Here is a 16,196-nt window from a genome sequence, read left to right as displayed (position 1 = left end):
TCTCCAAACCCTCCACATCCTTACTGTAATGTAGCAACCAGAATTGCACACAATACCCTAAATGTGGCCTAACTAAAGCTTTATACAACTGCAACATGACTCCCCGACTTTTATACTCAACACCCCAACCAATGAAGGCCCTACGCATTCTTTACCACCCAACTACTTGTGTTGTTACTTTCAGGGAGCTATGGACTTGCACCCCAAGATCCCACAGTACATCAATGCTCCTAAGGGTTCTGCCATTTACTGTATCTTTAAAAAAAATCCAATGTAGTATTAACAAAAAAGAACAGTGGAACACATGTTTAATATTGAATGACTGCTTCTTAAGCTAGAGCAATTCTCTTGGTCCCTCATTTTTGGCATTCAGTTTAATGAAACATTAATATTTCTTTCTCTCTCCTCAGATCCTGTCTAACCTGCTGATTATTTCCAGCATTTTCTGTTTTATTTCACATTTCTAGCATCTGCAGATTTTTTGCTTATTGTTTTGGTGAAATTTGGTTGCTCAAAATATTACCTGGAAGGTAACAAATTCTGCCCACTCAGCAGTGGTGGGGGGGGGGGGGGGGGGTGGCGCGGGGGTTGCTAAGCTGAGGTCTTTCTGAAGTTCAGTGCCAGGAATAAACTGGATTCGCTCACTGTAAAACTTCAATTCTGGTTAAGAGGCATTGGTTATCTTAAATAGGAACTCTATTTCTCTTCCCACAGATGCACCCTGACCTGCTGAGTATTTCCAGCTTTTTCTGTTTTTTATTTTAGATTTCCAGTAATGCACATTTTTTTTATTTTCATTGGTAACTCAGGGTTGTGTTCAGCCCACAGAGTATATTAATCAACCACACTCACTATGATCTTAATTTGCGACGTGTTTCTTTCTTTTTGTTTTGCATTTTCCTAAAACTTTGCAGCAATCAACAATATTGTTACCTCATTGTCTACTCAAGTAAAGGTTGTTGACAAAACATTTAAACTCAGAGGGCATACAGTTCAAAGTCTGACAGTATCAGGCATCTAAAAATAATCCCTTCTGTCCCTTATAACTATATTAAACCCCTGGACAAGGACCAGACCAAAAAAAACTTTCTACCACTGGGACATTCCATATGAATCGCCCCAGTGAAGCTTGGAAGGGCAATCTGATTCGCTAGCGCGCTGATGATTGACGCAGAAACCAACCTGTGAGCGCTGTCCTTTCCGCAGCAACCAACCAATAGCCTTCCACAACGCAGCGCGGGGCGAAACTTTGCCGCTGGTTGTGAGGTAACGGGAGTTATTGACGTGAAGTTGCAGCAATGGGTTGCGGGCGGAGGCGGGTCCAGGAGCCCGGTCGCCCGGTGACTAGGGTGATCGAAAGGCGGCGAGGCCAATGGAAGTGGGGGATTGGGCGGCAGAGGGGCGGGCTTGCAGGTATGACGCACAACGGCAACTCCGGAGTTGTTCAAGGGGCAGGTAAACAAAATGGCGGCTGCCTAACAACTGAACTCCTGCGGGGAGGGAGGGAGAGGCGATGCTGCATGGAGCGGAACAACGACAACAGCAGCCAGAGGAGCCCGAGGAATCCGAGCCCATCCTGGCAGCCTTCAGAGACTATCTCGAGATGGACGAGGTGGTTGACTACATCAGCGAGAACGACCTGATGGGAGTGGACACTTTCATCCACAGGATAGACTCGACCGACGTGATCTACCAGCCGAGGAAGAAGAGGGCCAAAATCATCGGCAAGTACTTGATGGGCGACCTGCTGGGCGAGGGTTCTTACGGCAAAGTCAAGGAGATGCTGGACTCCGAGACCCTGTGCAGAAGGGCCGTGAAAATCCTCAAGAAGAAGAAGCTGCGGAGGATCCCGAATGGGGAGGCGAATGTGAAAAAGTAAGTGTGGCTGGAAGTGTAAATATTGTGCACTCGAGGAGGCCCAGGGAGCGGAGGTGTTGCCCACTGACAGCCCGCACCTCAAGTCCTTACAGTTCCATCTCAACGTAGTTCCTTCCTCCCCTCCCCGGCCCCGACACCTCTTCCACTTGTACTTGTGAGAGTCAAGCCGGTCTTGCTCCCTTATGAGGGTCAACGAGAGGTGAAGCATTGGTCCCTGTGGCTGCAGCCACCTTAGTTGTTGGGTTTGACGTTCTGATAACTGGAGCAAAGTGCACAAGAAAGCTGGTGCTTTTGTGTACGTGCATGTCTCTCTTCTGTTTACCAAAAAGTGAGAAAGGCCAACGTAACTATGTTCTGGGACTGGACGTTATAAATTGACAACTTTTTGGGAATTGGGAAGAGCAAATGGTTTGGGTAATTGTGTTCTCCAATTCAATAATGTTGTCTGATATGGTCATAAGTCACTTTTCAGGGGGAATCAGTTCAAAACCAGATGATTTTCTCAATAGTGTACAGTCATTGTTGCCTTAACAACAGTGAAAGTGAATAGGTAGTAACACTCTGTATTTACTACTTCCTGCCATTTTCTTCATTTTTAAAACAAAAAGTAAATTCAGTCACTTGTCTCGTGCAACATACCTACAACCTTCTGGTTGTTTAAAAATATAGTCACTAAATTGCTATTTAAGAATTAATGACAATGCAAAGTATTTTGAAGTGAAATGGGTAAACATTTCTTGTGGAAAAATGATCTTTTTGATAAAGATCAGTGTAGGTATTTTTTCTTGCTAAAATATTTCAGTTCCCCACAAAAAAGGAACTAAATAAAAAAAAAACCCTTTTTTAATTAATATTCCTACTCCGGCATTATTCTTGGCTTTTGATAGATCATTGTATGATTGATAATTTTAGGACAGTCTCATCCTGAGAATGTACCAGATTGCTTTTTGGCACGTTGATGAGGAATTGTGTCTGTAGGGTTCTTTTGACTTTCAAACCTAAGGAGAAAATATAGATGATTTGAGTATGGTGGCAGGAGAAAGATCTTTGAGTGTTTTGATTTTGGTGCAGCTAACTCTTGGTGTTTAGTAATCCATTAAATTATTTTACCATGGTGGTTGACCATTCCGTACATGTTTCATATTATTGTACATTTTGTCCTTGGTGTCCTTTTTGTCAAGTGATGTACAGTTAATTCAAATTCTTTTCTTCCCCACTCCTAAAGTGACTATCTTTGTAATGTTATGGCACAGATCAGGTTTTAGATGCTTGGCAAGCTAAAACTTCCTATTATTTGGTTGTTTTATTAGCATGTTATAGTTTCTGCTCTGTAGTAAAGAATTGAAGTGAAAAGCGTAGGTTTAAACTTTTAAAGCTGCTGGTCAGCTTTGGGCCTTTTAATTTTGTGTTGTTTCATGATTTGCATTTAATGCTGTGGTTTGGTTAAAAGTGTACTTGGGATTTTGATAGCATAACAGATAAAACATTTAATCTAAATCAAATACATTTAATCTTCCTCTGCCTCATACCATGAGCTGTTGAAATCCTCAACCACCTGGTTATCTCCAGATGTGAGTATTCCAATGTTTGAGGAGCCTCTTCACTTTCCACCCTCTGCAAACTTCAGTTCAACCAAACCTCTCACATTACCATGGATCTCACAAAGTCCTGTTCACTTATCATATTTAAGCTTGTTCGTCAATGTCAGCTCTGGAACTGGCAATACTTTGAATTTAATTTTCATCCTTTTATTTAACTCAACTCTTCTGATCTCTGTAACCTCTTGCAGCTGTGTAATCCTTTGCGATCTCTGCATTCCTCTGGATCTGAATCGTCACTGACTTGTTTTAAGTGTAGTTCTGGACTCCTTTTATGAATAGTTTCTTTTGCTTAAAAAAAATTCCATGTGCTCTTCAGTTTATTTAAATCCACCTCCACCCGCTCTTCTGTCCATTCACTGTCTGTGTGAAGCAGCTTAATCCAAGTTTATTATAATGCTAGAGTCACATTGCATTGGATATGGGCCTTCTAGCCCACCAAGTCCATGCCAACCATCAAGAACTCATTTACACTAATTCTAAACCGGTCCCATTTTATTCACACACTTTCCCATCAACTCACCCAGAATTTATCTCTCACTTACACACTAGAGGCAATTTACAATGGTCAATTAACCTACCAACCTGCATGTTTTTGGGATGTGGGAGGAAACCAGAGCACCTGGAGGAAACCCAAGCAGTTGCAGGGAGATTGGATGCTGTCTGCATTTGTTTTTTTTTGCACAGAGGTCAGGATTGAACCCATGTCACTGAAAGTGAGGCAGCAGCTCTGCCAGGTGTGCCACTGTGCTGTCCTATAGCTGTGTTTATTGATTGCCCATTTTTCTGAGCCTTCCGCTGTATCTTGTTGCAGAGTTTGTGGTTTTGCCTTTTAAATTACAAAGGTTCCTATTCTACCTCTTCTCCCACTTTTTCTCTGTATTGCTGGGCACTGTTATTTCACAAGTCTATTGATTTGAGTTTTCACATTCACGGCTCTTTGTAAGCTATTCTCAAAGACTTTTGGCCTTGTCTCCTGAGCTAGCTTTTCTTTTAGTGTAAGTGTTCTGAGGTTAATTTTGATTGGTCCCTATATCCAACCCCAGGTGTGTTTAACTTCTGTATACTATGAAGGTTGTATGCTGATATGGTGACTTTAATAGTGCTTTAGTACTCAGAATGGAAGACCCATGTTCTATTTGCACTTTTTCATTACTCCCTAATGTATTCTACCCCTATTAAGCTAAGTCATGCTGGCCGATGGTCATTGAAACTGCAATAAGACATTCAAATATTATTTTAAAAGAAAACAACCCTCAACTTTTACTCTGGGCAAAGCTCATGCCCCCCCGCCCCCCCCCCCCCCCCCAAGCTTTGCTGTCTTTTAAAGACTGCCAGGGGCTTTTTGTGGACATGACTTCTTCACTGTCACTTGAGGCCCAATCAGTGCTAACGATGTGCTGCTGAGACCATGTCTGTGGACTTGAATGCAGAGGTTTGGGAAGACGGATCCTCTTGAGTCAGCACTGTTAAGTGTGGATGTGGTGTCCTGAGAGCAGGTATTTTGGGCAGGGAGACAAGGCCCACAAGATTTGGCCCTCTGTTGCGTATGTTTACTACTGTCATGAACTGTTGTCATTTTGTCAGTTATTTGCCAGAACATTTACACTTTTTCTAGAACTGCTTTATTGTATTTAAAAAAAACGCTGATAGTAAAAATCTGTACTTGTGTGCCTGATGAACTGCTAACTCAGGGTGGCTTTAAGGTACTTGTAATTTACTGGTTGATAGTTAAACCTCTAAGTGCTATGAGGGGAATTAACAGAATAGTATTGGTGTGACATACTGGATTTCCAAACTTCTTTCTTTCTTTTTCAATCTTTTTATTCGTTTTCAAATTAATACAGATTGATGTATAGCATCAATATTTATACATGTAATACAAAGAGATCAGGATAACAATCATAGCACAGATAATCATAAAGAACAATAAAATATATAAAAAAATCTGTAGATCCAACGATCTCTTAGTAAATGAATATAATATAAAAGAAAGGATAAACTTCTGTTCATTGTGATTTCCTTGTAAATATAGTATTTCAGTGGCCTCTTCTGTAACTTTTCAAGGGTGTTTGGTTTAAAAGCTGAAGTCTGGGGTGAACTGGGCATGAAAATTGTGCATCCTTCAGTTCAGCTAAAAGAGAGGCCTGGATAGTTTCTATGTGGAAGGCTAAATGGAAGAGGCCTGGTAATTCTGTTGGGTAGCACAGTGTCTTATGTACTGCATGGTAGATTTTTTATCTGAAAACCAATTAATAAAGGTACCAAATAATGCATGCATAATAGTTTTTCTGAAATTTTAGTGTAGTACTCCAAACAAAGGGCACAATTGATGTTGCTGTTACAAAATTCAAGTGCAAATACACGCTGCGAATGCATGGATTCTGCTGCATTATCAAGCGTTTCTGGAGGTTTGAAGTTCTGCTCCACACTGGTAAAAGGGCCCACCTTTCTTCAGTCGCTGTTAAGGGATCTGATATTGGAACCACACCTGGACTCTTCAATAATAATTCCATTGTCATCTATTTACTAATCATTTCCTTCTAGTGATCCTTCTTGCCACTGATGGCACAATGCCTCAGAGGACTGTTGGAGACACATATGCTGATCTCAATCACCTACTCGTTATTTGATATTTGAAGTGGGAACCATTCCTATGAGAACTCTCACCATGGCAGAAAGTTGCAAAACAAAGTTGGTTCTTGGCATTTTGGAACAAATGCAGTTTTTTGTACATTTATGCACAGTTTCTAATGCTGATGACACATTGCACATTAGAATAATATTTTTCTTACAGAAAGCTGGCATGGGCTTCTCATGCAGTGCTAGTGTAACTGTTTTTACGTTTTGAAGAATTTCTCAGCCGAGGTGAAGGACGTCCTGCCTCATTCTTAACATGATGTTTTACCAGTAATTATACAGCACAGTGTGATCAAGGAAGTAAAGCAGTGCTTACGATCTCTGTGGTGGGGAAGTTTTGGAAATTATAATCGGGATAGAACTATCAGTCATTTGGGCAAATGTGGATTGATTAAAGAAAGTTAGTTTAGATTTGTTAAAGGCAGAATGAAGTAGCATAGAGGGTGGATGAGGGAAAAAGGGGTTAATGTGGCATTTATGGACTTCCAAAAGAGATTAGAAAATACATGGGGAAAGGAAACTTCATTTAATGGAACTAGATGACATAGATGGAAGGTGTTTGTGACGTAAGAACCAAAAATTACATGAGAAAAGACTTTTTTACACCAGTGGTAAGGGTCTGGAATGCACTCTGTGGTAGCGATGGAGGCAAATTCAGTTGATACATTTAAAGGGAACCTGACCAAGTATCTGAAAGGGAAGAATTTGCAGGGCTATGGAAGACTAGCTACAATGCTCTTGCATAGAGCTGATACAATGGGCCGAACAATCTCCTATGTTATAAACAGTCTTTGATATTATGTTGTCAATGCATTGTAATTGAGGAAAGAAAGATCCAAAGACAGATGTGGTATTCTGAAGGTGATTGTGCAGGAAAGTAAGGTATTGCTGAGAGTCTTGGTTGTGTGAGAATAAATAATGCTAATTTGCTTTTTTGGTATATCCTACCTATATACGATGGAAAGCTTTGTGTGTGAATGTCCAATTGTTGATAAAATCATTTAGATTCAATGCAACTTTAATGATTAAAAATACATTTTCATTTTAGTTTAATCGCATTTTGAAGTGTTATAATTTAGTTGATCTGAGTATTAAATAGAACAGGCTTTGCAACAGACAGGATGAAGGAGTAGAAAATAAATGGAAAGAAAGATCCATTGATGGCACTTTCTTTGACCAATATTTCACAAATGTATTTCAAGTAATTGTTATGGCAGCGAAGAAGCCATTTAGCCCATTGAGTCTTTGCCAACTCCTGGTAGAGCAACCTGACCAGTCCCATTCCTGCACTCTTTCTGTTTAGCCTTAAAAAAAAATTGTCTCTTGAGTGCCTGTCCAATAACCGCATTTGTTCCACCATCCCTGCTGGCAGAGATATCCAGATCATGGCTACTTGGTGTGTGTGTGTGTGTGTGTGTGTGTGTGTGTGTGTAAAAAAAAAAAAAAAAAAAAAAATTCCTTGCAATTCCCATACAAGTGAATTGCCCAAAATTTTCAAATTTGTGGTTCACAAATCCTTGAACCATCCACTAATAGCAAAAGCTTCCATCTGTTTATCCTATCTAAACCAAGCATGAGTTTATATTAAATCTCCTCACAACCTTTATGCTCCAAGAGAGAAACCTCAATTTCTGTAGTCCAACAATATAGATGGAGTCTTTCGTCCCCTGAAAATGTTTTTTTTTTGTGCCCTATAATGTTTTTAGGACCATTATGTCCTCCTTAAAATTGGGTGAGCTTAACTCCAGTTGTGACCCAAACAATGTTTTGCACAGATTTAAATTGGCTTCATTTAGGAATCCCAGCATCCCATGTGATTTGCTAACCACTCAAAATGTCCTGCTACTTTCAAGGATTGATGCACTTCCATACCCAGGTGTATCTATTTTTGCACACCCTTTAGAACTATGCTATTTAGTCTGTCTGAATTGTTTGATTTCTCCTCTTTGCTCCTTCAGACAGAAGCCAATTGCATAATACTTTTTTTTTAACTATATATGAAGATATGCAGAGATTTTTATCTTTAGGGTACATGCAACTATGATATCTGCCACACCTAGAGGTAGCTATTCATGTTGATTATATGGTTGTACCTTCAATAACTTTTCACAAGGAATTAATGTTTTAATTCATCTTTCAGGATATGGGTATCACTGGCAGAGCCAGCATTTTATTGCTTATCCCTAATTGCCTTCCTTGGGCAGTCGCTTGGGATTGAGGATGACTTGGTTCCACTCCTGAGGTTGCTAATGAAGCCATTGTGGTACCTTCAGGATCTGCCACAGGTGGAGCAGGGTGTGCTTGACAGGTTGGGTAGGTGGGTACCTGCGGTGGTGATGCTGGCCTTCTGCCATTTACACTGGGCTTCTGTATGCTCCTGATGAATGGAGTTGAGGTTCTTAATGCCATTCCAAATGCTGCTTCATTTGAGCTCGTAGGCTCTGTATTCCCAGGAGTTGTTGACAATCTTGCACCATTTCCAAGCAGGTTTTGATAGCACCTTTGATTTGTTTTCTCTGTATATCTGGTGGTGCTTACTGTGACGGAGCACAAAGTAGTCTGCTTGTTTTGGGACTCTTAAGCAAATGACATGGCCTACCCACCGGGGAGAACTAAATTTAAACGGTCCCAGTGCTGAAGACATTGGCTTGGACAGGTCGCTGACATTGGTTCTCTTATGACGCTAGTGGATGTGGAGGGTTTTGTGGAGACAATATTGGGGTTATCATTCCAATGCTTTGAGGTGCCCATGATTCAAAAATGTACAGAAGAGTAGGGGTCACTGCTGCCCTTGAACTGAATTTTTTGTGGGTTTGAGATCTTGATCTTAAAACATCCTTTTCCTTGTGGCCAAATATTGTTCTGGTGCACTGAAACCGATGACCAATTTCATCATCAATGTTTGCCTTTGAGAGCTGGCTCCTGAAATGTGGGAAGTGGCCCATGTATGTCAGCGTTAGGTCTTGGACTTGTTATTGTTAGAGGGTGGGGTCGAAAAGCAGGGGCATATTGGTGGAGGACCTTAATTTTGCATTTGTTAGGTGCAAGGCCCATGCTCTCCTATGCATTAATGAATGACTCAATGATGATGGAGTTTGGACTTTAACTGTATTACAGCATGGTGATTGAAGGAATTGGTCACCTGAAGAGTTGGTCGTGAGCTGCCTCCTTGAGCCTCTGCAGTCTTGAAACTTATAAAGTGCTGTTGGGTAGGAAGCTTCAGGCTTCAGATGCTGGGATAGTGAAAGAACACTGTTCTATTTCCAAGTGAAGGTGGTTTGCGAATTGGGGGTGAAGGGTGGTGCAGTTTGTGGGTGGTGGTTTTCCCATGTGTTCTGCTGCCCTTGGCTTCATTGGTGATAGAGGTTATGGATTGGGAGGTGGTCACAGAAGGGCATAGGTGAGTAACTGAAATAGATTTTGTCCATAGTGCACACTGCAGCTACAGTTTGTCTGGGTGAGGAGGATGAATGTTTGTGGTAGAGGCTCTGTACCATTTAGGGCTGTGATATAGATGGTATTGAGTATCTTGAGTGTTGCCAGAGCTCTGCTCATGCAGGTTAGTAGTGAGTATCCTTTATGCTCCTGCCTTGTGCTGTGGATGGTGAAAAGTTTTTTGGGTGCTGGGGGGGGGGGGGGGGGGTGAGTCAGTTGTTGCAGGACATCCAATCTCCATTTGGTGTTCAGCTCTACATAGTGTTAAAGATCTCTATAGACCATCGATCCACTTTGCACTTGCTGTAAATGAATAGGTATAGATGGTTTATCTGTAGTTCCTGTTAGGATGACCATATCTCTCTCCTTGACATTTGAGGCTTGTCTTCATGGTGCATGTCTTGATTCACAATGTGGTTTCTGCTGACTTAGTGCTCTTTTGCATTTGAATGAAGAGGTACTGATCTCTAGTTGAACTTGTACCATTAAAACAAGACCTTGCTCTCTGAGAAGATGCAGAAGATCCCATGTTTTCATGTTCTGGCTAATGGTTACCCCTCCAATGTCTCTAAAACATCATATCTGGCCATTATTGCACTGCTGGTTATGCCTTATGTGTACTATTTAATCTGTGCAAATATTCTGTTTTACAAGAGTACTTAAATGGCTCTTAAGTGCTTTGAAATACTTCAAACAAGTATTACCTAAAATGTACATCTTTTGTTCTTTTGTCAAGATAGATATTCTAATTGCATGATGGTTTTATAGACACATGAGTGCCTTTGTTTTGAACTTGTAGAACATTTTTTGAAGGAAATCATTTAGACATCTTTAAAAGTCACTCTATTGTAATTGAAATAATTTTGGATTTTGTTTAGACTCTTGGTCAAGAGAAATTTATCTTCGAGTGTTTCTTCTGTTTCACATTTGTTGTAATAATTGTTAATATACTGACCAGTCACTGACACTTAAAATGATTTTATGTGAACTAAACCAGATTTGTTTTAAGCAATGCTGATTACAGTTTCCACTATAACCTAATACATAATTACAGATCAAACATAATTATTTCAGCCTTCCTCATTATTGAAATTTTAACTTCATGCAACATTGTAAAGACTGCTGCCTAAAGCTTTTAAAATAGACATGTTAATCTTCTCTGACAGCTGTAGAACAGTATTAAAGTTAATGTAAAGCTGATTTTCTTTGGACCCTTATTGCATGTATTGTACAGTGTACTTGGACTGAATGAATTTGTTTGTTTCACAATGTATGACTATATATAAATGTTATTGTTTCCTAATTCAGCTACTCTATATAAGTGAACTGTAAGATTGGTTTCTATTGCAATACAGTTTATCAGGAGGGATTAGTTAAGTCACTTGTTAATTTTTGGTCTGAATTTGTGCTATTCTGTTTACATGAGCATTCATTCTAATTTTTTTCAAACTTATTTTCTGTATTCAAACAAGGTAGCTTTAACTTAAAAGTTATATACAGAGAAATTCAAAACTGTAGTTAGGGTGTACCTATGGACAGAAACTGAGTGTGTGCTTTAAGACTATAACCATGACTCTGCTCATTATCTTTTGCATACATGGCAAGTCAGCTTTCATATGTATTTGATAATTCGTCTTTCCTTACATTTGATACTTCAAACACTGTACTGTTCAATTGTCGTCACTACATAAACATCTCTGAATTCTCCAGTAGCTCCTTGACTTTGGCTTTCGATTCCAACCATCTCCCTGACTAAGCAGCCAGATTGAACTTGATTTGTTACCACACTGTTCTATGAGCAGTTAGATTGCAGATCAGCCATGATTTCATTGAATGCTGGAGCAGGCTTGAGCAGTTTAAATGGCCTGCTCCTTCTTTGATCCTGATTTTCCAACTAAGATTGCCATTTTCATCAACACAGCACTACATGTTATTTCTTCTACTTATTCTATAGCTGATAGAATCTTTGTGCATCTGCTTTTTAACGACATGAATCCTGAATTTCAACCTTACTTAACTGCATCCTGTTCAGAACTCACTCGTGTTCATTTTTTATTTTCTCCCTTCACTCCTATTCTTCATTTGCTTCCAGTTCTGTACGCATTGATTTTAAGATTTATGCTTTCACATCATCTGTGCTATATAACTCTTCAACCATAAATTCAGCATGTACTTTTTTGTCCTTTATCCCTCTGGCATCCTTTGCATTCTCTCTCCAGCCTGCAATAATCCTTATTTTCCTCAAACCCTTACTCTTCACTGGATATTTTTCAGTTCTTGTTAAGTGCTTTTGGATGTTTCGTGTTGCTGCCTTTGTATGTTATTATAAATGATTTGTGTTTTAGAATTGTGAGTTGTCTTGTGTTTTGATGACATTTACTAAGCATTAATTATGAAGACTTCCTGAAATATTTTCTCTTTGAAGAGGAGGGATGTGAGCACTTCTTCCCTTGGCATCTTTTGATAACCATGAGATATTCCCAAATGACAAAAAGGCTTTAAGTGGGATATGAAGTAAAAACTTTCACTACTTTCATTTTTCCTTAATACATAGAGGCTATTTCGTCCTTTTGAGTCTGCTGGCTCTCAGAGCAATCTCTTCCTCCATTTGCCTCCCCATAAGCTATTCTCTCCCACTGCCCATCAACAGCACCAACTACCAACACTAGGGGTAATTTACAGTAGCCAGTTATTTTCCAACCAACTAGCACCCACCCAGTCATGGAAAACATGTAAACTCCACACAGCAGCAGAGATCGGGTTGCTGCAGCTAGGAAACTTTGCCAGTTCCAACTCCAAGCAGTAAAAGTCACTGTTCCGCAATGATTTTGCTGCTTCCTAGTCCTTTTCCATATATTTCCCACTGCACACAGTTTACCTGACATCCCTATTTGAACATGTAGAGACTACTGAACTATTTTCATACAAGGTATTTGTGGCAGGCAGGGAGCAGAAACAACCGATCAGTTTGGGTGGATTAGAATTTTGCAAACGTAGAAATTTTCTAGCAACTTAAATTGAGCAAGCTGTCACATGTGATTTGTTAGGTGATGAATTACTGTCATGTTGTAGTACATAGGGGGACTGTATGTAGCTGTCTGAAATAGAAGTTTCTTCACAGAAAACATAATGTAAACAAATAGTTTGTGCTTGCCTATCTATTAGGCAAGTGTGAAGCAAAGCAAAACACAATGAGCAGAATGAGGGCAAGGTTACAAAAATAGAAAGGGAAAAGGGGTATGATAACTGTAGGCTTCAGGTGACTACACTTTCCAAAGTGGGGGGAGTCTGTCTTCTGATGACCTTGAATTTTTATACATAGGTTTTCGGTGCTTATGTATGAACAGATTTCTCAGATCGTGAGTTCTCCAAGTCTGGGAATATTTTTCAAGCCTGAATCTTTAAGCATTGCTTTTGCTGGTTTTATCTAGACCAGGCTCATTCATTTTGGATCTGAAACTAGCATATTCAGGATAGGTCATTTTTGCTTTTGTAATTTATTTTTCAGTTATGGCAATCTTAGAGTAAGGTGTAGAAGCTTAGATTTCAGTAGCTTCACTTCCTCTCCCTGGCCTAGTAACTAGCAGAACACCCAAGAATAACATTGGGAATCTGGATAACATTGGGAATAACATTGGGAAATAACATTATGAATCTTTTTAAACTCAATAATCCTAGACTGAAGGATTATATGATTCAATAATTTTGCTACTTTGTTTCCAGCTTTGCCTTGCTTTATGTGGTCTTGCAACAAGAAATTCATTGTATGCTTCTGCTGTATTGATTGTCTTCTGTACCTGTTTTAGGTAACCAACAGGCAGCATTGTGTACACAATTATTTCAGGTAGAAGGGCAAGATTATAGTCTGTGAATATGTGTGTGCATATATAGTGATCTAAAGTGGAATGAAAAGGTTTGTATTTCATATTTTGCTCAGTTTTATTCAAAGCCAAGTTTTTGGTGTAGTGTTTACAAATGGAATTGATACCTCTTGAGAAGGAAAGATGATGTCTACAGAAACCTGCAAAAGGACACCTGACTTAGAGGCATTTATTCCAGCTTGAGTAATTGATGAAGGATGCCACATGGTGGTGGTGGAGTTTTAATGTGTTAATGGAAGCAAGGACTCCAGAAATGCATGTATTCATCTACTTTGATCTTGTTTAAAACACATTCTTTTCCATTGTTTTAAACATAAAATACAGTTGGAGGGTATGAATAATGTTTCACCTCCTTTGAAGTGGAAGTTTTGGTCTGTTTGGATTTGTCCCCGTGACTTGATTTGTGGAAATTTGCTGGAAATACAAGTATTGTTTGATCAGAATTTGTTTATTTCAACCTGCAGTAATTTGGTATGACAATGCCAGGGCAGCTGAAAGCAATTGACTCCTGACAGTGGTGTCATGCTGTTCAACAGAATGCTAGTGTTCTTGGGTTTCAGATACATAAATTAAAGATTAGTAGATTTGGAAAACATAACATGTATAGTTTTAATAAAAAAGATCCACTTTTACTGAATGGAGAGCATAGGGGTTATGCCAAAAATTGCCCTATTGTGAGCTGCAACAAATTCTGTTTAAACATTGGTCTCAGCAATTTATTATTTTCCTTGGGGGTTAGAAAATACCAGTGTAAATAGTGGTCTTCAACTGAGACCTGCAGTACATTAAGTTTTAAATATTCACGGACTCTACAGTTGTATTCAGAATGGTCCTGCTTTAGCTTAAAAACAAGGTTTTGTATACTCCTGTAATAATTTGGTTTTACTGAAGGTATAATATTACCCTACTTACTGATGTTCAGTGTTATAGGGTTAATAGCATTAAAATATTTATTTTTTTACTTCACAAACTTTAAGATGCAAAAGGTGATCTTTTTCCCCCCCATCCTGAAATTTTTTAAACTATTTACATGCTTGTGGAAGAATTTTAACTCATGCTTCCCATGATGTTTTTGTTTTTATTTATTAAGCTATCGTTGATTTTTTTTTCTTTTCGATTTTGCTCTGCAGTAATTGGTACTGCAGAGTATAGTGTACTGACTGGGTCTAGTGTATTAACTGTATTGTTTAAGGTATTTTTTGTGGTTTATAATATTCTCATTTACCTGTTGGAAAAACTAACCCACCCCCCACCACCCGCATCAGTGGCTGAAAAATCCCTTGTGAGCAATTCAGTTTGCTTCCAGTTTTATTTAACCATTTAAATGGCATAAAAATACTTGAAATCTATCAATGCAATTATAATAGAACAGAAGCATTTTTCCTGCACTAAGAAGGAACTTCTCACTTCTTTTAGGCTAAGAGCATCAAACATGGTGCATAAATGTTGTAGTGGAAGCTGTAAACCTCTGCCTACAACATTGCACAAGCCTTCCTTACACATTCATAATCAGCCCAAAATTCAACTACATACCTGTGGATACCTCTAAGCATATTATGAATACAAATAACCATCAAATTACTTGTAGCAGGAATAAATAGAGAAATCAAAATTATGCAGGATATTAGTAACTATTTGTTGGGATTCTTCAGAGCAGGAGAACCTTTCTAGCAAACAATTGTCTATTCAAAGCATCTGTTCCAACCTCAAGATATACAAAGGCAGCTCTGCAAAATTCTTCTGCAGAAAGTTTTTTTTCTAAATATTTTAATGCAGCATAAGAAACATTTCAGAAAGGCAACAAGCAGAAATGAACAAGTTTGATGACAAGATGGACAGAAATTTAATGACACTTGACACACCTCTTTTCCCTCTCTCCATAATTAACACAGTGACCCCAGTTTGCCAACTAATGCCATATGTTTGTGATTGAGTGTGTGGAGTTGATTTTAAGATTTTGTTATAAATCAACAGAAGAAATGTTGCCAACTGATTCACAACCCAGCTTCACTGTCAGCACACTGTAGAATACTAACAATGAGCTTGTAAAATTAGTCCCTTGGAGACCATTGAAGGTACATTATGCTTTCTATGGGAAAACAAGTGATACATAAACAGCTAAACATATTGTCTAAACAAAGTATGCAATAAAGTTTCTTTTTCAAAGACCCCTATCCCAATTTATTAGATAATCATTGCCATTTAATTGAAAACATGCCACATTAGCACTGAATGTGCAAGGATGGTAATAACAGAAAATCTAAAAATACTTTTGCTCTGGGGAATATAGCCATACAAGCAAATAGTAAGATTTTAAATAATAAAGTTTTCCATCAGCCTCTATCCATCCTTGTAACAACTTTGAGTTATGGCACCTTAAATGTTCACTTCCATTGTATCAGATATCACCTCAAATGGTTAACTTCAGATGTAATACGTGGGAAGAATCATAGTTGCAGCAGAAAATCATTCTTCACATTCCCCCCCCCCCCCCCGCCAAAGCTGCCAAATACAAATTCAGCAAGAACAATAAAATCAAAGTGTGAATTAAGTATTTGATTGATCTGAGGGAGGTGAGGATGAAAATAGCATTGCACAAAAAACATTTATAACAAATAAAACTAATCAAAGTTGATCATTTAATGCTTTCAAGAATGTGTTTTACTGAATAATTTCCAGTTCTTCTGTTCAAAGCCTATCAACTAGATTTTGAAATTTCATTGAGATCTTGAAGGCCCTAAAATTTCCAGCAACAATAATTCTA

The 16,196-nt window shown here is 38.8% G+C and overlaps 1 protein-coding gene across 4 annotated transcripts in view; it reads left to right on the top strand.

Moving 5' to 3' along the window:
* Positions 1-1,442: 1,442 nt before the first annotated feature.
* Positions 1,443-16,196, top strand: part of stk11 (serine/threonine kinase 11) — a 111,092-nt gene continuing 96,338 nt past the window's right edge. For 3 of the 4 annotated variants that reach the window (XM_052037661.1, XM_052037658.1, XM_052037659.1), the window contains exon 1: positions 1,452-1,875. In XM_052037661.1, the coding sequence (XP_051893621.1) occupies positions 1,514-1,875 (362 nt within the window). In that variant the 5' untranslated portion in view covers positions 1,452-1,513. Of the gene's footprint in view, positions 1,876-16,196 lie in introns of all 4 variants that reach the window. The other variant, XM_052037657.1, reaches the window with a different exon arrangement.

Source organism: Pristis pectinata, chromosome 24 (genome assembly GCF_009764475.1).
Source record: "Pristis pectinata isolate sPriPec2 chromosome 24, sPriPec2.1.pri, whole genome shotgun sequence".
NCBI classification, from domain to species: Eukaryota; Metazoa; Chordata; class Chondrichthyes; order Rhinopristiformes; family Pristidae; genus Pristis; species Pristis pectinata.
Note: the sequence above shows the minus strand (reverse complement) of the source record. Positions and strands in the feature narration are given on the sequence as shown.